Raw genomic sequence first — 20502 nt, 5'->3', positions numbered from 1 at the left:
GTGGCTCTGAGGCCCTGCCACCACCGCTGCCCTGGGCCCCGCCGACGTGAGTGGCTTGCAGGATTCCTCAGCAGGCCAGTGGGCCTTGGGAAAGAGCCACTGTCTCTCCGGCTAGGCCAGCTGGGGGAACAATGTGGCATTTGTTGCTTAGGGGTCCTGGGCTTGGGGCGGGGGGGCAGCTGGCAGTGGTAGGCGGTGGACTCGAGCTGGGTCTTTAGGGGACCAACCCTGAGCCCTGATGTCAGCCAGGTGGGAGGCGGGCCAACCCACTGAACGCCCCTGACCCCGTCAGCATGTGCACCTTGCACTGAGAATTGCCTCCCTTGGGCCGGACTGGACGCAGTTCCCGGACCCCATCGGTTCAACAGGAATAATGGCCCCTCACAGAGGCCGGGAGTCACTGAAGGAGACAAGATACATAAAGCTCCCGGCACGATGCCCGATGCCTGGCGACTTCCTTCCCTCCCTCCCTTTGGGGGTTCAATCCTCTGGAACTGCAGAGCAGGCTTGGCCAGGCAGTGCAAAGGGCCCCCCCGTGATGGTGTACATACACGCACAGTCTGTCCTACGAAGCCCCTGCTGTGTGCGCTGGGTGCAGGCACTGGGGCAGGACGATGCCTGCTCTGGCGACCAGCCCGTCCTGTCTTGTCTCGTCAGAGGACGCAGGAGGCGAGAAAGGCAGGTCACCTCTGAATCTCCCCAGACCAGTGACTGTTGGTCCTGTCCCAGCCTCCCAGGCCGTGGCATCTCCAGCCACCTCAGCAGCCAGGAGGCCCCAGGGGACGGCCCGGCCCCAGCTTCGACCTCCTCGACCAGGGGGCACGTGTCCTATCCTTTAGGGGTTGGAAGGAACCTAAAGCCATCTAGCTGCCTTCGCCAAATTCCATCTGCATTCTCTCCTCAAACTCCGCGGCAGCAGGGGAGCCCTCTCCAGGCAGGCCATTCCTCCCTGCGGTTCCCATGACCAGAAGGAGGCTCCAAGAGGAAGCACCGAGGAAGGGCCGGTGAGCTCAGAGCCACCAGGGCAGGCCCTGCTCCCAGGACGGTGGAAGTAGCCTCCTCCCTGCAGAAGGGCGGCGAGAAGGGGTGGAGCCTCCCGCAGGGCCGGACCTTCCTTAGAGCCGCTCCATCTCCAGGCTGAGGGGAGCCCAGGGGGCGGGGCTTACGGTAAAAGTGGGTCAAGATGGCCCCGGATTCTGGAAGCAGGGCGCGAGCCTCCGAGGCCATGGCTGGCTGCGGGCAGAGGGGGACCAGCTCTAGGGGTGGAGTGGGCTGGGAGGGGCCGGGGGTGGGCAGGGAAGGGAGGGCACTGCCTCTGCGGGGAAACCAGCAGCCTGGACACCAACAGAGGAGCGGCCAAGGGTGGTAAGCCGGGGGCTCTGCAGGCCCGGCACTGACCCCGCACCCCCCAGGTCAGTTCACACGGGCTCCGCCAACTCTGGCTGCAGGTGGGGGCCTGGACAGACTCCAGGAAGCAGGCTGTCCCGCACACACCGGGTGCAGCCGGGCAGTTCCCGACACAGACCCTCCTCCATTCCCCTGGCAGCTGCTGGCTCAGAGCTGGGGACGCAGGAAAGTCCGACTAGAGGAGGCGGCGGCAGGGCAGGAGCCGGCACGCCCGCGGGGGCTGCTCTGTAAAGGGCCATTGTGCGCCCGGGCGAGCGCGTGCCTCCCTTTGGCTGGGTGCGCCCAGGGTCGGGGACCCGGGCAGTGGACGGAAAAAAAAAAACCCGCACCGCGCACCCCCCCCAACACAAAATTGTCATTTATTCTTGTTGTTGTTAGGAGGCAAAAAAATGTACAGTTACAAGAATCATTTTCCAAACAGAGGTTAACTATGAGCTGAAAAGTGTAAAAAAGGAAGAGGGACATCACTTTACAAATCATTAAATTAAACAAACAGAAAACAAAACCCAAAGAACCAACCCCCCATGCTGAGTTCTCTCCTTGTGCAACTCTGCAAAATGAGAACAGAAAAGGAGGTGGCCCGTGGAGGTGAGGGCCGGGGAGGGGCAGGGGCTGGGAGCCAGGAGCAGGCGGGAGGGGCTGCTAGGGCGCTGGCCTCCTGCCCCTTCGGCCCCCGGTCTCCGGCGCCTGGTTGTGCCTGGTGGCCACGCCGAGGCTGGGGGCAGAGAAGGGCGTCTCTGGAAGCTCCCGTCAGCCTGTGACATTCAAACACTGCGGAGACAGGCCAGACTGGGAAGTGGAGACAAACGGGACGTGGGGACGGACACCCGTGCCTGGGCTGGTACCTGCCCCTGTGCCAGCCTTACCTTTCCTGATCTGAACCGGCCCCAGCTAACCCCGCTATTCTCCTTCTCTCCAGACCGCCCCCTCCCAGATCCTGACTGGCCTGGCCCTGCAGCATCAAACGGTTGATTTTAGTCTTTGCTTAAATTAAAAAATTAAAATATATATACATATATATACTGTACACACAGGACAATAACAGCAGAGTGTGGGAAAGGGAAGAGGGGAGCGGGACAGGAGAGGAGGCGGGGCTGCGGGGCGGGGCTGCAGAGGGGAGGGAAGCAGGGCGGCGGAGAGACAAAGGGAGAGGGGAGGGGGGAGGTTAGGGGACCGGAGGGGAGCAATTTATTTTACAATAAAATCGGGAGTTCAAACCTCAGCAGAACAGGCCTCTGGGACCGCCGGAGGGCCCCTCCCCACACCAAGTAAGGAGGGGTGGGCTTGGGGGGGGGCGGCGGAGGGGAGGGGGCGGGAGCTCGGCTTCAGATCTGGAGGGCGGTCCCTGGTCCGAGGGGGCGGGGCCGCAGTCTCAGCTTCTCCGTGACTTGGAGTGCTGGATAAGCCACTGTAGGGTGATGTCTGCGGGGCAAGAGAGGAGGTTACGGGGCTTCAGGGCTGGTTCTCCTGAGGGTAGAGTACACACCTGGCGGGGGGAGGGGGCGCGCTGCAGCTAGGGTCAACGCTAAGGGCATCACAAGACCAGCTTCCAGCTGTCAAGCTCCGAACAGCCCCTGATGGCTGCAAGGGCGTCTGGCTGCGGTGAAAGAGACGGAGCCACAGGACGAGTCTCTCAGACCAGAAGGGTCCGAGCCTGCGATGTCACAGGCGGGGAGTGAGCCCCAAGGAGAGGGGATTTGCCCAAGAGCGCACACCAGTCGACGGCAGAGCTGGGGTGATGTTCAGGATCGGGGCTTCCCGCCGCCTGTCCTGCCCAGGAGAGCCACGGCGCTCTGGGCTCCAAGGAGAGAGCCACCGGCTGCCTTCCCCTCCGGCCCCCTCCCCGCGAGCGCAGCGACGCCCCCAGACCCACCGATGTTGTCCTTTTCTTTGCAGGAGATGGAGTAGCAGCAGATCTCTCGGTCCTGGATGGCAGACAGGTTCCTGCAGGAGACCAGAGCTGTCTGCTGAGGCCGCCCCTGAGCAAGGGGCTGGGGGCCGGGGGCCGGGGGCCGGGCGCGGGGCGGTCGGGGATAGAGAGACGGGGAGGGGGAGGGGGCTCGGGCGGGGCTCGGGCGCGCGCGCTCTAGCGCCACCACGCGGTGGGCGCCGAGAGCAGCAACAAGCCCTCCGCTCTGGCGCCTGGGAGTTTGGGGAGCAGGGGGGAAAAACAGGGACGGGTCGCCAACTCACATTTTCTCGATCAGCTCCTTCTCATCCAAGGCTCCCGGGAGGTCTCGCTTGTTGCCCAGGACTAGGACCTGCCGAGTAGGGAGGGCAGGGCTCAGTCCAGGGCAGCCACGGCCAGGCTGCCCCGAGAGGGGGGTTGGCTTCCGCAGCCCCGTTGCCTCCGCACCCCTCCCTCCCCCCGCTGCCGCCAGCAGTGTTTACCCCCACCTGCCCCCAGCGGCCCGCAACCCTCCCACTCCACTCGAGGCTGACCGGGATGCCCTGCAGCTGGGGCTTGTCCAGTAGGTTGTGGAGTTCATTCTTGGAGGCCTCGATCTTCTCTTGGTCAGCGGCATCCACCATGTACCTGGGGGGCGGCAGGCGGGGACAAGCTGACACCACAGGCTGCGGGGCTGGGGGGGAAGGAGCTGCAGCAGCTCTGGCTCGGTCCCCGGGGCCTCCAGGCCACCTGGGACGGCTCGGCAGGTGCTCTGAGGATGTCTTCTGAACTGATGGGGGTGAGAGCCTGCAGGGGCCGCTGAGGCCTGCCCTTGTCCCATCCCCCAGACCCCTGGAGAAGCTGCTGCTCCTGTGGCAGCGCTGGGCCCACAGGATGAGACCTACGTCCTTCCCAGCGTGACCCGCTTATGTTCTCAGGGCAGGGCTGGCTAGACAAGGGGGTGAAAACAGCAAAGGAAGCCCCAGAAGACTTTCCTGCATCAAAATGCTTTTTAAAAAATCAGGTTGGGGGCTTCCCCGGCGGTCCAGTGGTTAGCACTCGGAGCTTCCACTGCAGGGGGCACAGGTTGGATCACTGGTCTGGGAGCTAAGATCCTGCATGCTGTGCGGCCAAAAAAAATTTTTAAATAATAATTATAATTTTAAAAAATCTGGTTACTGGGTGTAAGATAGGCTACAAAAATGTACTTTACAACACGGGGAACAGAGCCAATATTTTGATATAACTGTAAATGGAGTGTCACCTTTAAAAACTATAAAAAAATAAAAATACATTAAAATTTAAATTTAAGAATCAGATTAAAAACAACGATAGCTAAATGATCTTTTGTTTGGGCACATATATACATAGGTTAAAATTATTTTTAAAAAGCAAGGGAGAGGGCTTCCCTGGTGGCGCAGTGGTTGAGAACCTGCCTGCCAATGCAGGGGACACGGGTTCGAGCCCTGGTCTGGGAGGATCCCACATGCCGCGGAGCAACCGAGGCCTGTGAGCCACAACTACTGAGCCTGCGCATCTGGAGCCTGTGCATCTGGAGCCTGTGCTTCGCAACAAGAGAGGCCGCGATAGTGAGAGGCCCGCGCACCGCGATGAAGAGAGGCCCCTGCTCGCCGCAACTGGAGAAAGCCCTCGCACAGAAACGCAGACCCAACACAGCAAAAATAAATAAATTAATTAATAAACTCCTACTCCCAACATCTTTTTTAAAAAAAGTGCTCTCTGGCCTTCCTTGGCCATGTTTGGCACTTAAAAAAAAAAAAAAAAAAAAAAAAGAAAAAAACAAGGGAGAGAATTCCCTGGCGGTCCCGTGGTTAGCACTCGGCGCTCACTGCCGAGGGCCTGGGTTCAATCCCCGGTTGTGGAACTAAGATCCCACAAGCTGTGTAGCACGGCCAGAAATGAAAGGAGAAAAAAAAGCAAGGGAATGAACCACGAAATCACACAAAATTCAGGACAGGGGTGAGTCTGGGTTGGAGGTAGGCAGGGAGATGAGGAGGGACACACAGACGCTTCAGCATGAGGTGGTCAGTCCTCTGGTTCTCGGACTGGCCGGTGGGCGCCCAGCGCGTCCGTCAGAGCAAAGGCAGCCGCACCCAGGTGTGAGTCACCTGCCGACGACCACGGCCCTGCGCGCACTTACACGATGGCGCTCACTCCTCGGCAGTAGCGCTCCCACATGCTGCGGAAGCGGGGCTGTCCCCCGATGTCCCAGAGCTGAGCAAGAGAGGTGAGCGGGCGTCAGCGGCGGGCAGGCCCCACTCCGTCCTGGCTCCCACGTGCCCACCGCCTGCCCCGCCGGAATGCCTTCTCTCTCTACGTCCCTGACTCCTAAGCCTAGCTGAGCTCTTTCCCCAGCTCTCCGGTCGGACCCAAGCCTCTGCTTTCCTCTAGCTTCTCTTCCAGGGGCCCGACACACACAGACCCACGCGCACACGCGCACACGGGCCCACGCGCACACACATGCTCCGCGGCCGCGGGCCAGCTCGGCTGCGCACCTTGATGGTCACGTTCCCTTTGGTGATCTTGCGCATGTTGAAGCCCACCGTGGGAATCATGTCCTCGTTGAACTGTCCCGACTGGAAGGAAGAGTCAGAATTGGAAAAGGGGCAAAAATCGCCAGGACCCAGATGCGCTGTCCGCGGCGGCCACGGACCAAAAGGCTGCGGAATGAAGCAGAGGCCAGGCCGGAGCCTCTCAGGCGCCCCAGGGTCCCGGGCAGCTCCCGCGCGCCCCCTGCTTTCAAGCAGGATGGGCCACGACCAAGCCCGGTGTCCACCTCACACCCGAGCTCCCTCCCCTGTGACAAAGAGGCCCCTCGAAGTCGCTCGACCAGGATGGAGAAAGTCCTTCCTGAGGTCTAACCCACCCCTCTGTCGGACCAGAGCCCCCTTTCTGTATCTAGCCTCCGGCGGAGCAGGTCACGTTAAACGATCTGCGTTTACACTTCCACGCGCTAGTCAACGTTCACGTCGAACTGAGGGTCGGTAAGTCAGCCGCGCCCCAAATGCAACGCGCTGCAAGCAACTTCTGGGCTTGTCTGTGCTGCGCCCACTCGTAGGATGGGTACTCCCCACTGTGCGCCCCGACTAGACTGAGAGCTCTCGGGAGAGGAGCCACGTCTACGCTGACATTGGTGAACGTTCACCCGGCAAGCAGGAGTTAACCGTAATCCCGTTTCCCATAACCCATTTTCAAATTCTAACAGTTCTCACGTCTCTCCTGCAAACTGTCTCTAAGATCTCTAGATTGTTCTAAACTAGCCATAGGCGTCCACTGAGGCCAGACCAAACTCCGCCCAAGGTCATCGCCACGTTCACAGGTCGGACACCTCTGCTTCTCCCCAAGACGCAGGCGGAAGGAGATGGGGCTTACTTAACCTTGAACCTGAGGGGACAGTCTTGTTCTGTTAGGATGTCATTGTCTTCTACCAGGTGGGAGGAGTAATTTGCCTAGGGTCACACAGAGCGGTCAGGGGCTCTGACCACTGGCCAAAGTGTAGGACACGATGGCTTCTCATTCAGAGCCTGTGAGTCTGAATGAAGACGCCCCCCGAAGGAGACCGACTGATTCCCTTTTATCTTCAGGAATCACCTGAGCTCGTTCACCAGGTCCCTCGGATGTGAGCACTGAATGCCCGAGACTGAGGCTCAAGATAAGACGGATAAGGGTTCCTAACCTGGAGGCCAAAGAGGGGCTTCGGAGACCCCCTGAAAGCGCACACGATCCGTATGGGCACATTTTTGTTTGTATGTACACGCCTCTGGGGAAAGGGTCTCTGATTTTTATCGGACACCAAAAGGGTCCAAGAGCCTCTAACAGTGAGGAAACGTGAGGAAAAGGGAGTGGCCTGACGAGGTTTTCCTTTTGGCTAAGTAGGGAGAACCGTGTGCGCTTTAACTCCGCAAACCCCAGCAGGGTGCAGGTGGAACGGGGCACCCGCTGGGCCCCAGCCCACTCCGTCCCCAACCGGGCAGATGAAGACACTTGGACCTCTCTGGGCCTCAGGGTTTCCTTCTGTGAAATGGCAGAAAAGGGTTTTGGTTTCCTAAAAATTGGCAACTAGGGCTCACAAAGTGCTTGGAAATGGTTTCCATACGTGAGGAACCATCATTGCTCTTTGGCAACCCAGAACATTCACAGGCTCCCATAGAAATGAAAAGCCTAGCCTGGCAGAACGTGATCCTGGACAAAGGGGGGTTCCAGGAGGACCCTCGCGGAGCCGGGCTCCCCGGCCCCAGTATTTCCGGTTCAGCTGTGAATCAGAGCTAAGCTGGAACCAGTCACAGCTTCATTTCCCGGCTAAGGCCTCAGATCTCACGAGCTCCTCATTCAAGGTCAGCAGGAACCCTAAGGTCATCTATCTGGTGGAACCCCTGGCTCAGACCTGAATGCCCCCTGGCTCATCCTCCTGGGTCAGCTCCAACACTCCAAAGTGCTTTATAATGAGTCAAAAATCCATCTTCCTAAGGCTACCCCTTGGGTACCCCCAAATGAGTTCTTCCAATGGACAGTCTTTTACACTCGTAAGTATCTGAAAATGGTCCTCTTGTTTCCCTCGGGCAAAACATCTCCTACTTTCTGGCAGCACAACTTTTTCAGAACTCGGAAAGTGAGTTTTGGGTTCTCAGATGCACTGGAGAGTCTCTTTGTGATGTTTCCCAGCTCACACTAGCCAGCTGAGCAGCTTACACATTTTACACGTCAGATTACACATCAATTTCTATGCACAGTCGGACTCATAGAATGAGTAGGAGAAAACCAATGGGTAAAAGCTGAGACAAAGAAAGGCCAAAAGAGGAGGCAAAGGGGATTCAGAAGGCCAGTGGCGGGCATGGGACAGAGCCCGGGGTCCCGACTCTTCATTTCCTTCTGAAAGACACTCCACTGAGGTCATACACTGGTGGACGGAAATGCTGCGGCCCTGGAGGAGCTGAGAACTCTCTGGACTCGGGCACTCGCACTGCAGCCCACAAGGGACGGGTGTTGTGGAGAAGCCTCTTTCGAGGGAAATCCAGGCTGCACTTTTAGGATGCGTGAGCTGAGGTGGCAAATTGATGTCACAAAGATGAAGGCCCGGCCGGGGGAGGGCAGCCCTCGCTGCACCCCTCAGAAACTCCTGACCCTGGCAGTGAAACCTGTGACACTCGGATTCCGTTTCTGACCTGCCAGAGCATCCCGTTCTCTGGACACGACCGGGGCACGGAACCACCCGGGTTCCTGTGGATCCCCGCCTAGGAACACAGCTTTGTAAACGCTCTAGGAGGAGAGACTCCCTGGGGACCAGAGGTGATGCCCAGGCTGAGCCACGACAGCAGCAGCAGCGCCGACTGATCCCCTCTCGGCCTCACCCTGGAGACAGCTCGCAGATCTCGGCACCTCGGAGCTAAGCCACAGGCCCGCAGGACCCGAGGCCAGGCGTCGCGCTCCTGCTTTTGGAGCCCAAGTCAACGCCAGGTCTAACCAGGGGCCTGCGACCAAGAGCCAGAGCCTGGGCAGACAGGAGCCCAGGAACCGTCGCGACAACAAAGCCAGCCTGGGCCCGAAGAGCCTGTCCCGCTGGGTGAGCGGCCAGGAGCCCCTGGGCAGAGGTCATCACAAACACGTCTGGGGAAGGAAGCCAGTGCCCAAACATGCCATCATGGGGCACCTGTCCCCCAGTCTCCCTCCACCCTTCTCTTCGAGGGAGGGCAGGATGCAGGCAGGAGGGGTGCCCAGGCCGGCAGGTCACACTTCTCTCTGACCCGTCATGTATGGCCGCCCCACAGCTCTCAGAAGCCCCCGTCTGCGGACGAGGGCCGGGTCCCCGGACACCGCAGCTCTGCCCAAGCCTTCCTCAGTGCCACATGCCCAGCCCAGCCCTCTCGGAAATGCAGGCCGCAGCCACTACTGCAGCTCAACTCAAACACCCAGAGAGCTCGTCTTCCCCTTTTTTGAGGCAGATTGTAACTCCTCCTCACCACTGCCCTGGCGCTGAAAGGCTTACACTTGCCCACCTCGGTCTTGACGACCCAAAGCCCTCAGAGCCACTCTCCCCTGTGTCCCCAGAGCGGACCTGCCCCTCCACCTCTAACTCATCCTCTGGGGCGAAGCACCTCCTCCTGCCCTGCAACTTCCGGGCCCGGCGGGGACTCCGAGCTCCCGTGCATCCTCCCCGGACCCCCAGCTGGACGCCACGGTCGGGGAGAGGTTCCCCGTGGAGAAGGAGTCTGGGCTGGAGCCCAGGGCCTCTGCTGATTCCACTCCCCCCAGGGATCCCTCCCCCACATCCCCCATCAATAGCACCGGGGCTTCCTCTTCCGGCCAGGAGGGGTTAACCCCCCGGGGTGGGGCCGGGCCCCCTCCCCCAGCCTCGCGGGCATCCGTCCTGCGACCCTCCGCGCGCCGCACGGGCAGGCCCTGCACTTTCGCCCCGTCATGCGCCAGGGTGCGGGTGCCGGAGGGGCCCGTCTCCGCGGGCGGCGGTCCCTCTGGCCTCGTGACGCCCTCGGCGCCGCCGGTCCTGGGGCCCGGGCCGCGTCCCCTCGTCCCCCGCCCCTGCGCCCGGCCGTGCCATCCCGGCCCGGGCGCGCGCCGCCGGGTCCCCAGGGCCGTGCTAGGCCCCGCGCGCCCGGGCCCGCGCCTCCCCGCCGGCGCCAGCCGTGCCGGCCACGCCAGGCGGCGACCCGAGGCTCGGCCGGCCGGCGCCCCGTACCGCGATCACGTTGACGAAGGTGGTCTTGCCCGAGTACTGCAGCCCGACCAGCGTGAGCTCCATCTCCTCCTTCCAGAACAGGGCCTTGAACCAGTCCAGCAGCTTGTTGAACAAAGCGATCATGGTCGCTGCGCCGGCCGCGCCCGGTGCCGGCTCCCCGCCGCCCCTCGTGCCCTCGCGCTGCGGCCGGAGCGGCCCCTCCCCGGTGCGGCCCGGCTCCGGACTCGGTGCGGGCGGAGGCTCGGCTGGAGCGCGCGGCCGCCGACGACTCGCTGCCGGATCGGCGCGCCGATGGGTGTGGCCTCCGCGCGTCCTTCTCCTCCCGGTCGGCGTCCTCCTCGCAATCGTCCTCCTCCTCGTCCTCTTCCTCCGCCCGCGCGGCCGCCGGCCCTGCTCGCCCCCGAGCGGGCGCGCTCCTCCTGGCCGGGCCGGGCGGGCCGGGCTGCGGGTGCGCTGGGCGGGGCGCCCGCGGGCTTCGGGGCGGGCCGGGCTGCTGTGCGCGAGGGGCCCTCGGGGAAAGAGCTCCGATTGTTTTTCGCCTTCCCGGGTTGCCGTGCCCCGATTGGCACCCGCGTCCTTCCTACAGGGCGGTGGGCCCGAGGTGGGCGAGGGCCCCGTTCAGCGGGAACACTTCCAGGGTGGAGGAGGGTGGTCCGTGGCTTCCCAGGACACGGGGACGATGTCTCTAAGCTCTTTTGTTCCCTGAGTCCTTGCCTCTGAGCACCTCTGCGTACCGGGGCCCCAGTGGAGGGGAACATCCACCCGTGAAGCCTTGTTAACCACGAGGAACCAGGACCACTTGCTTAGGAAGCCTCTGGCCCAAAGTGACTTTTACTGGGACCACCATGATACTAAACAGAGTCCTGCGAGCGCTTTCCCGTGAGGGAGGTTTGTGGCAAATGAAAAAGTTGGCCTGTTTTGGTAAAAAGCGAAGTTTTCTTCAGGAGAGCTGGCGGTAGGAGGTGTGGGGCTTGCGGAGATGCTGGTCCTGGGAGGACCCAACCTCAGGGCTGCCGGACCCCCCGAGCCCACACCCTGCTTTGGGCGCGCCTTCCTATTTGGCCTCCGCAGGCACTCACGTGGCACCTGTGCTTTTAGTCAAAGGTGCGTGAAGTTTCGATATCAACCGTATCTGCCACAAAGCCCTGGCCCCGCGCGCCGCATCCTGGGCTATTAAGTTGTTAGCTTACACGGCCCTTCTAGGCCTTGCCCTTTGTGAGTCCCTCTGTAGCGCCTAAGGAACACCTCTGCCCATTTCCCAGACTGACTCCAGTGTTCCTGGAAGGGCTGTAAAAGTGCATGTCCTGGGGTAAAGATCAGCAGCCTGTTCCTGGTCTCTGGATTCTTACATTCTCTACTGACGTAAAGAGGCTCCAGAGGCCTGAGAAGAAGAGGGAAAGAAGGAATGACTCAGTCATCCGAGAAGTCTTTATTTTCCCACCTGCTCACTCTTCAGAGCCTGTCCTCAAGCTCTGGGACACGGCTGGGGCAACAGCGGCCGGGGAGGGGAGCCTGCCGCCTGCGCGGTGGCTTTCCTCCTGCGGGGTCTGAGCTCAGGGAGGACCAGCTGTCTGATGGCCCTGCACCCGGCGCCACGCAGGCCCCGGGAGTGCCTCTCATCGGGCAGGAAAGCTTCGGGGGGGGTGCATTCCCAGGCGGTGAGGAAGGAGGGCCAGCGAAGCATTAAGGAAGTCACCCTCGGTTCCAACGCTGCATGTTTTCCAGAAGCGCTGTCTGAGGGAAGGGCCAGCTGTTCTCCAGGACCCAGCTCCTTGGGGGGTTCCTCAGAGAACTGGCCCCGGCAAAGGCAGCCCCCAGGGGCCGAGCACCTGGAAAGATGGTGCTGCCTTCCTCCCCACGGGCAGCCCATCTCGGATTCAAGGACGAAGGATTTGGACGCCTCCCTGGGGCGTGGTGGTCAGCCCTGAGATAGATCTGCGGGGCCCTGGACATGGTGTGGATGTGAGGTGCGGAGGGGAGTTAGCTCTCCGGGGTAGACTATGGGGGGTCCGGGTTCAGCCTGAGCCCCTGGGTCCATGTAGGTGCTTTAACCCGGGTCGCTCGTGGCAACAGCCAGCCGTCCAGACGTGCTCTGCTGGGAGGAGGCCATGGCAGGGCTGCTTGTCTAAAGTCAGGCGGTGCTCTCGGCTCCTTGCTTGTCTCTTGTGTCCTCCCTGGGTACTCGGAGTCCCTTCTGGGGTCCGAAGGCAGGCAGAGGATGCTGGGCCTCCCTGGAGAGTAGCTGGGGTGGGTGGCGGGCAGTTAGGGAGGCAGGGGCAGCCGTCTGGGCCTCCAAGGGGTCCGCACACTCTCCCTCTTCTAGAGGTTTCAACTGCCCCACCAGGTCACCTCCGTAGCCTGCTCCCTGGACACTCGTGTGGGCACAGGGGTGGTCTGGCCCTTGCTCTCTCGGGGGGCTGTCCGGCCTCACAGATGTGGGTGAAGAGGCAGAGTCCCTGCGAGGACACTGAGGACTTGACCAAGGTGGCACCAGGCTTTTCCCAGCTCAGGTCATCTGCCTGTTCTCGGGCCAGGCCAGGGTGGGGGGTGATCTTGGGGTCACTCTCTCGCCAGCCCCAGGAAGGGGGTACAGCTGGAGTGGCTTCTAGGTGCTCCTCTGGTTGTCCTCCCCCGGTGGCAGTAAAGCTCCTGATGTCCACGTCCGAGGAGGAGACTGAGGCTCACACGGCATTTCAGGGGCCGGGACGCGCGGGCCTCTCCCGGCTCTGTTGTAAAGGTCAGCCGCCAGCTCTAAGCTCCGAGGGACGTGGGGGGCTGCCCCTGGTGTCCACTGGGGCCTCTGCAGGGAGCAGGGGAGTGGGCAGTGCTGAAGAGCCAGTGGCTAGCCCTGTCCTCACCGCCCAGCTTCCTGTGACCCCAAACACACCCCGAGGGGTACCCTGTTCCCATGCCCACCCAGCGGGTCCCCCGGGTCACAAGGCCCACTTTCCCAAACCCACCTTCCCAGGCCCAGGGAAGCGGCCTGGGCGGGGGAGGGTGCCAGGGTCAGGGGCTGGGCCCCTCCGGCAGCTGGGCGGCGTACAAGGCCAAGGTGTGGTGCAGGAACCGGTACTGCTCCGCGGTCTGGATCATGCCTCCCCTGCGGGGAGAGGTGCACAGGCCGTGAACAGCGGTCCGGAGGCCAGAGCCTGACCTTCCCGAAGGCCTGTCAGGCTCCTCCTTCCAGGTGCGTCCTCTCTGCAGCGGACTCCTCCCGCTGCAGCCTCCCCAGCCCGGGGTGGGGGGTAGGAGGGGCCCCACGCGGGCAGGGGTCTTCTCTGACCCTTCAGCTCCTGGGGCAGAACCAGCCCCTGAGTCCCCAGGCTGGGCCAGGAACGTTCCTGAGCCCCAAGAGCTCCTCTTCCCGGTAATCTTAGAGGTAATGATTCTAGGCATGTGTATGGTAGGCGCTTGGCGATCGCGTTTCCCCAAATACTTTCACATCAGTTAACTCGTTCCTTAAGGCAGCTCTCTGGGGAAAGGGCCATTGTTTCTCTCTAGATAAAGAAATGGGGACCCAGGGAAACACAGTGACAGCTCGGTGAGATGCACCCTGGTCCTCTGTCTCCAAATCCAGTGAGCTTCTGTGCATTGCCTATGGCCGCCTAGTGTCTAGAACCAACCGTACTCTTTCCCCCCACCTTTCCCCTGAGTAGGGAATTTGGAAAAACAGAGACAAAAAACAGAAGAGATTGAAAGCTCGGGTAAATCCACAGGGTGGCCTATTGAACTCTAGGTGCCCCACCTCTGCCACACACACACCCCCGCCCCCTGCCAGGGTGTGAGCTGCCAAAGAACAGCTCTTTAAGCGAAAGGGGCCCCTTCCTCTCCCACAGGAAGTGCCTGGTGGTGAAGTGCCCGGCTCGGCCCGCGGACCCACCTGTCCAGCCGCAGCTGGCACACGATGCCCAGGATGTCCACTTCCCCGAGGGCCTTCAGCTGTTGGCAGCCGATGCGGGTGGCGATGAAGCAGCCAGTCCGGCCGATCCCTGCGCTGGGTCCAGGGAGGGGGCGGGGAGGTCACAGGGGGCCGGGTGGGTGGGGAACAGAAGGGAAATCGGAATGCCTCCACGGGGTGGGGGGCGGCCACGGAGGCGTCTGCATCCCTCACTGGCCTCACCCTAAAGCCGGTGCAGGTCGCCCGCGGGTCCCTGTGGACGTTTGGAGGAGCTCTCTCCTGCTCAGCGGGGGACAGCAGCTTCGCGCTGACTTTGCCCGTGCTGGGCTGGGCGACCCCGTGGAGCGTTCCTTCCCCGACCGTGACGCATCCTCACAGCTGCTGGTGCCCGGCCCCCGTGCCCGACTTCGGTCCTGCCCACAGTCCTGTCCCTTCTGCTCTGTCGTGCCCTTGACTCCCTCCCTTCTTCGGGAAGCCTTCCCCTGTGAGCCCCTGGACTCCCAGCACTGTGTCTGGATGCACCTGTGGGAGGGGCTTCCAGACCCCTCTGCCTGTGCCTTTGGCTGCTGTGTTCTAGTTAGAATGTGCATCCCAAATGCTTTCCTTATTTTAAGTCTGTCCCCTGCATCACCCCCACCCCCCACTCCACCCCAATCCACTTCTGACCCTGTGGCCTAAGTATTCTTTGTAACTGGCAAATCCAGTTTTCCGAGCCAGTCCCGCGAGGCCCCTGTCACTTATCTTCCAGGCTTTTCCATCCCTGCCCCCTTCCCATGTGACATCTGGCCCCTACTCGCTGACTCTGCTCCCAGCATCACGTCAGTTTCTAAACTGCACCCCTGGGCCTTTGCACGTGCTGCTCCGGCTGCCTGGCGTGCTTCCCCCCCACACCATCTTCGCTTGGCTAATTCACCTTTCAGGTCTTAGCTTGGCTTAGAGGTCATTTCTCCTGGAAGACGTTCTCTGGCCAAAGTCTGGGCTGGGCGACTTCGTTCTGTGCCCCCGTCCCCCACTCCCCATCATGTTCTCACCATCCTGCGTCCCGTTCGTTTCATTGGCTGCCTTTCCCACCAGACCATGAAACTTGGCAGAAACCAAACTGTCTTGTTCACAGCTGTCTCCTTAAGCATCTAACACTGTGCCTGGCAATACCAGGTTTTCAGTAAACATTCACGAGTGAATAAATGCGTTTCCTGACAGCAGGGATCATGTCTGTCTCCTGCCTCAGCAGACTGGGAGCTGCCTCTCTGGACTGTGCCTGGGTGTCCAGCCCACACATCCGGGTTGTGCAGCCAGAGGGAAGGACAGAGCACCTGCTGAATGACCTCGAGATTCCTGTGCGAGTAAGAGCTGGGCCTGCCCTGCTTAGACTCCTTCCCGGGGAGGGCCCAGCGGGGAGGAAGGGCTTCCGGGGGGGGGGGCACATACCTGCAGTGGACCACGACGGGCCCAGTGTTGGCGGCTGTCTCTGGACTGTCCTCCACCTCGGCCACCAGGCGCAGCAGGGGCCCAGCCGATTCTGGGGTCTGGTGGTCAGGCCAGGCCGAGAAGAGGATGTGCTTCACTGACCGGCGCTCTTCCTGGTGCTGGGTGGGGACAAAGCACGAGGATGGGGGACAGGATGAGGGCATCGCCCGCCCTCTTTTCTGGTGCCGGGGCCGGAGGGCCTGAACAGGAGACGCCGGCCTCGTCCTGTCCGTTATGCTCCAGCGCCCCTCCTCGGACCCTCCCCGGGGAGGGCAGAAAGACCCAAGTTCAAGTCCTGGCTCTGCCTCCAGCCAGCACGTGACTTTGGGTGAGTCCCTCGACCTCACTTTCTTCACCTTGAAAATGGGACCGTGATGCTCAGGGCACAGAGAAACGCTTTGGAGAGCAGAAGACGCTACACAGTAACAGAAGCGTTTTTAGGCACTTTTACAAGTTATTAAGCATCTTGTCAAAGGGCCCGCGGTTTCTCCAGCAGTGAGTGACTCCAGGACCCCGCCCCCTCCTCCGGGCATTTGGCACAGACCGCTGCGCCTTCCTGGCGGCTCCCACTGGATCGTTGGCACTGCCCTACTGGACTAGAGGCCCCCCGAGGGCGGCACCCACACCCCTCTTCTGGTCCCGAGCAGCTCTTTACACGTGGGCTCAAGCAGGTTTCCCCGAGTAAACCTGTGGCTCCCGGGGAAGTTCCGGGGAGTGGGGCTGGCCGGACTCCCCCGTGGACCAGAGGGCGGTACCTGCATGGTGAGCTGCCTCACGGTGTATTCCGGGCGCTCTCTCACGTCCTGGACATGGATGCGGAAGGGCCCGTAGGTCTCCTCCTCCGCGGGCCAGTAGTGGACACACTTCTGGGCGGAGGGAGCTGGGAGTCAGGGGCCAGGGCGAGCGGGGACCCCCGTGGCACTTCCACCCCCGATGCGGGGGCTGGGCTGTCCTGAACTTGACACCTGCAGATAAAGCGCCCCCCGCCCCTGCTCTGGCTGGGGATGGCCTCCCTGCCACGCGCCTCAGGAACTGACAGGTGTCCTCCGCTCCCAGGGGAGGCCCCTGCCCGGAGCTGCCGCAGCAGGCATGTGCTGCAGAGGTGGGCACAGCCTGTCCGTCTGGGTTCGCCAGGGCCCGCGCCTCAGCCTCCTACCTCCTTGCCCTCTCGGAGCTGAGTCAGCATGACGATGAGGGACGTCTCCTCCTGCCACACCATCTCCCAGAAGTCCGACACGGTGTTGGGCATAGGGCCCTGGGTGGCGATGTAGGCCTTGTCCTTCCCACCGAATCCCTGCAGGCGGAGGAGGCCGCGGAAGGGCGGGAGGTGAGGCCAGGGCCCTGGGGCGGCCAGACCTGCAGGTGCCGGGCTCAGGCCGCAGCCGGGGACCGTGCGGCCCGGACACACACGTCACAGACACACACGGCAGACGCCACACGGTGGACACGACACGGGCTCTGAGTGAGAACACCCGGGTTCCAGCCCCTGTTCTGCTCACTGCCTGTGCAGCCGAGAGCGAGTTTCCCAGCTTCTGGTCTGTAAACGGGGTGGAATGGCCATCCAGCAGCACGCGGTGCAGACCAAACTCTACGAAGTGTGTTGGGTTGAGTCTAGCACCTTTCAGGGCCTCTGTGAACGTTCCCTTCCTCCCCCGAGGCTTTCTATTGAATACTAGCGCAAAAGGCGAAGAAAACAGTTCAGTATTTATGGAGCGGATGTTTCCCTTTTACACGCTACTTTGTGTATTTAGCAGCGAGGCGTGGCACACTCCTGGCAGCCTTTGCTCTCCCCTTCAGGACCCTCAGCTTCCTGCTCCTCAGGGGGCGGTGAAATGCAGACCGCCCCCCCTTCACCGGGCCGTGTTTCCCCCCAGGCGGCCGGGCTGCGGGCCATTCACCGGGGCGCCCGGCCGCGCTGCCACCCACTCCGAGCCGCTAGAGGGCGCAGTCCGCACCTGCCGCCTCCCACCCCTGCGGGCTGACGCTGGGGACGGAGCCCCCTGGCCTCCCCGCCTCCCGGCTCCTCGACTGAAGCCGTCTCTGCGAAGGAGGGGCTGCCCGGAGCGGCGAAGGCCGGAGGGGAGGGAGCCTGCCGAGCGGCCCCGGTTGGCGCTGCACCTTCCGTGCAGACCTGGGAGCCGCAGGCCGGGCCTGGCCCGAGCCGCTCTCCGCGCTGTGAGGCTGGCAGGGGCCGCGGGACGGGTTGCGCCAAGGAGACCCCGCGCTGTGAGGCTGGCAGGGGCCGCGGGACGGGGTGCACCAAGGAGACCGGGGTCTTCCTTCCGGCGTCTGACGTCAGCTCCGTGCCCCCGCCTGGCGTCCTGGCCTGTTTGCGCCGGCTTGGCTCGGAAGGGCTGTGGCAGCCGTGGGTCGGGGCTGGGACACCAGGTGTCCTGGGGGTTCTCTGGACACAGCCCCCCTCCCCCGCCGGCCACTCACCCGGATGTAGTTGGCGTTGATGTAATCTCCGTCCTCCTGGCTCTGCGCCCGACCCAGACAGACGCGGCTCTGGGGGTCTAGGAAGTAAAAATCAGCAGAGGCCACTGGTCAAAAGGTGACCAGCGAAGCAAACGCACGCAGGGCCAGAGAGAGGAGAGTCCTGTGCTCGTCACGGCACCCGCGAGTAGCAGGTGGCCGATACCTACGGCATTATTTCATATGCACGCAGAAGGGAGCCACAGAATGTTCCTGACCGGCAGTGAGCCGTGGTCAAAGAAGTAAGTGGGAAGGTTCCCTGGCTGGTGCTGGGCAGGAAGGACAAGCGAGGAGAGGGCCGTTGCTGAACGACATTCTAGTCTGGAGATCAGTGAGGCGCAGAACAGAGTCATAGCAATACAAATGGAAAAAGAGATATTGTCTTCTGAGAGGCGGGACTGGAACTGAGGCTTCATTCCACCCCCAGGGCGAGTCAGCCTGGCCGTCTAAGGGGGCCTTTCTCCAGCTCCAGTCCAAGCCGGATGAAGAAGCAGGCTCCCCAGGGCCAGCTGGTCTGGATGGAGGGCGCCTCGGGGCCAGGAGCAGGGCAGTCCCCACTTCCGTGAGTGCTAACAGCCCCTGGACTGGCCCAGGCAGGCAGAGGGCTGTGGCCTCCAGACTGGGGGTTCCTGGAGGTGGCCTGGCCAGACAAGGCTGCTCTGAGCGGAGTGGGAGGGGGCGAGTGTCCCCAGGCCTCGTGCTCAGAGGGCCTGTGCCTGCCTCTGAGATACAGGAGGTGCTGACCCCGGGACCCCCCCTCTGCAGCCTCCTCACTGCATCCATCTGAGATCCTCCAGCCCCCTCTCGGGGAGCCATCCTGACAGGGCCTCTCCCCCCGCGGACCTGTGTGGGCCCTTTCCCACGTGGGAAGAAGAGGAGGAAGGAGGTTTGGTGCAACGGGCTGTGTGACCTCCAGCAAGTTACACAACTTCTCTGTGACTTGGTTTCCTCATTTGTAAAATGGGGGTAAGAACACCACAGACCGACTTCCTGGGGTCACACTGAGCAGTGCCGGCCCACAGTGCCGTCCTGTCCCCATCATGGCTGTGGCCACTGCTCCCCTTCCCCAGCCAGGCCCGGGTGTGGGCATTCCTCTGCCGGAAGAAGAGCCTCTGCGCACGGCAGTTCTCTCCTGGCTGAGGCTGTGTTGTGCCTTCTGAACGCCTCCAGCCCCAGGCCCCTGCCGCGGTCCTTACTTGGCAGGATGGTCTTGTATCGGTCCTTGGAGGCGTGGCCAGGAATATCCAGGTCTTCAGGGCTGACAAAGTTTGAGGGGATCTTCTGGCGGGGGGAGGAAGCAAGTGAACAGCCAACCCCCTTGCAGCCTCATCTCCCTCCACCTTTCCTGGTAGAGCTGGGACCCAGCTGTTCCCTCCTGGCATCAGGACACAGGTCTCGATGCGGCGGAGGGCAGAGGAGGGAGCCTGGGCGGGTTCCTTCCTGGAGGCCCCGGGGTTCTCTCTCCCAAGGGTCCAAAGGGGACAGACCCGCAGGCCAGGGTAGAGGGCTGCCAGCTGGCTCTCCTGATTCAGAAGGGCAGTGACGTGGAGGGGACCCCACGTTCTTACCAAGAATTCCTCTTCCAGCTGCTTGGGGCTGGGTGGCTGGTGCTGCAGGGCCCGGCGGGTGAGGGGGTGCCTGGCTGTGCGCAGAAAGTGCAGGGTGACCTCCTGGGGCGTGCGCACCGAGCAGATGGGCTCCACGGCCCCCAGGGACCGCACGTCCAGCATCAGAGCCACGTTGGAGCCGCGCCTGCAGCACAGACGGCCAGTGCCCGTGAGCCATGCGCGGTCAGCCTCTGACAGTTACGATTGTTACGGGCACCTCTGGGGGGTGGCTCCTTGTCTGCCCTTGCCCCAGAGGCCCGGGCCCCGTGCACCCCCGCCCCTCGTCAGCCAGAGCTGGTGCCCCCACTTCCCGTTCCCAGCCCGGCCCCTGAAGCTCCGACCCGCATCCAGGCCTGGAGGCCCCGGCCCTCTCCAGGCGTGCTCAAGCCGACCTGGGGCTTGGGGCGCAGGTGCGAGGCTGACACAGAGCTTGTTCCCCAGACAGGTAAAGGGCATGCAAATGAGATGCAAATGAGCACATCTGTTTTCCTTTTCCTGGAGAGGTGGCGAGGGTCCCGCAGGAGGGAAGCCCCTCCCGGAAGAGGTCTCACCTCTCCTGCAGGCGCACGTGCTTCTTGGCCGGCGCCTGGTCAGGTGGAAGCTGGGTCATGGCTGCCCTCGGGGGAAGGGGCGGCCCGCGGCTGTGCTCTGGAGTACTGCCCGCGGGCCTGGACCATGCCGGGGGGCTGGGCCCAGGGGAGGCTCACGCGGCCATGAGCTTTGACCCCTGGGCTGCCTGGCCGGCCAGAGGAGGCTCCCAGGCCCAGGCCGGTTTTCTGCTCTCTGGCACGTCTGTTTTCACCGGGGTGTCTTCCGTTCCCCAGGAAGTGGCGGGGCACCCGGGAGGCGGCAGCCTGTGTTTAGAGTGAGGGCAAGATGAAGGGTAGAGACTGTGGGTGAAGATAGGAAGGAGTTGGGGGAGAGGGGGCGGGGCAGGGTGCTGCCCCGGCCCTACGCTGGAGGCCAGGTCGGGGAGGGCGAGGGGGCAATATAGCGGTTCTGGATGGAAGAAGGGCTCACGTACACCCCCTCTGGGTGTAAAGGGGCC

General features: G+C 62.5%; 2 protein-coding genes across 2 annotated transcripts; both read right to left on the bottom strand.

The window, feature by feature from the left end:
- Nucleotides 1-1750: 1750 nt before the first annotated feature.
- Nucleotides 1751-10400, bottom strand: ARL8A (ADP ribosylation factor like GTPase 8A). Its single transcript, XM_059059507.2, has 7 exons — nt 10008-10400; nt 5812-5892; nt 5457-5530; nt 3850-3943; nt 3601-3668; nt 3281-3351; nt 1751-2829 (listed from the first exon to the last, which is right to left on the bottom strand). The coding sequence occupies exons 1-7, from the start codon at nt 10128-10130 to the stop codon at nt 2780-2782; spliced, it is 561 nt and encodes a 186-aa protein (XP_058915490.1). The 5' UTR covers nt 10131-10400; the 3' UTR covers nt 1751-2779.
- Nucleotides 10401-11420: 1020 nt separating this feature from the next.
- On the bottom strand, nt 11421-20146 carry PTPN7 (protein tyrosine phosphatase non-receptor type 7). Its single transcript, XM_059059441.2, is given in 11 exon segments — nt 11421-12807; nt 12968-13107; nt 13888-14001; nt 15334-15491; nt 16128-16238; nt 16529-16666; nt 17812-17888; nt 19044-19128; nt 19416-19599; nt 20006-20085; nt 20087-20146. Coding segments are annotated over 10 exon segments (1086 nt in total). The 5' UTR covers nt 20132-20146; the 3' UTR covers nt 11421-12807; nt 12968-13013.
- Between the last annotated feature and the right edge of the window lie 356 nt (nt 20147-20502).

Source organism: Kogia breviceps, chromosome 1 (assembly GCF_026419965.1).
Source record: "Kogia breviceps isolate mKogBre1 chromosome 1, mKogBre1 haplotype 1, whole genome shotgun sequence".
Classification (NCBI taxonomy): Eukaryota; Metazoa; Chordata; class Mammalia; order Artiodactyla; family Physeteridae; genus Kogia; species Kogia breviceps.
Note: the sequence above shows the minus strand (reverse complement) of the source record. Positions and strands in the feature narration are given on the sequence as shown.

What these genes read in the sequence shown, in the direction of transcription:
- ARL8A (XM_059059507.2), bottom strand. Translation starts at nt 10,130, where the DNA reads ATGATCGCTTTGTTCAACAAGCTGCTGGACTGGTTCAAGGCCCTGTTC. An exon ending in CCTTCGTCAACGTGATCGCG is followed by an intron (nt 5,893 to 10,007) that starts GTACGGGGCGCC and finishes TCTTCCTTCCAG; the next exon opens with TCGGGACAGTTCAACGAGGA. An exon ending in AAGGAGCTGATCGAGAAAAT is followed by an intron (nt 3,352 to 3,600) that starts GTGAGTTGGCGA and finishes GGTCTCCTGCAG; the next exon opens with GAACCTGTCTGCCATCCAGG.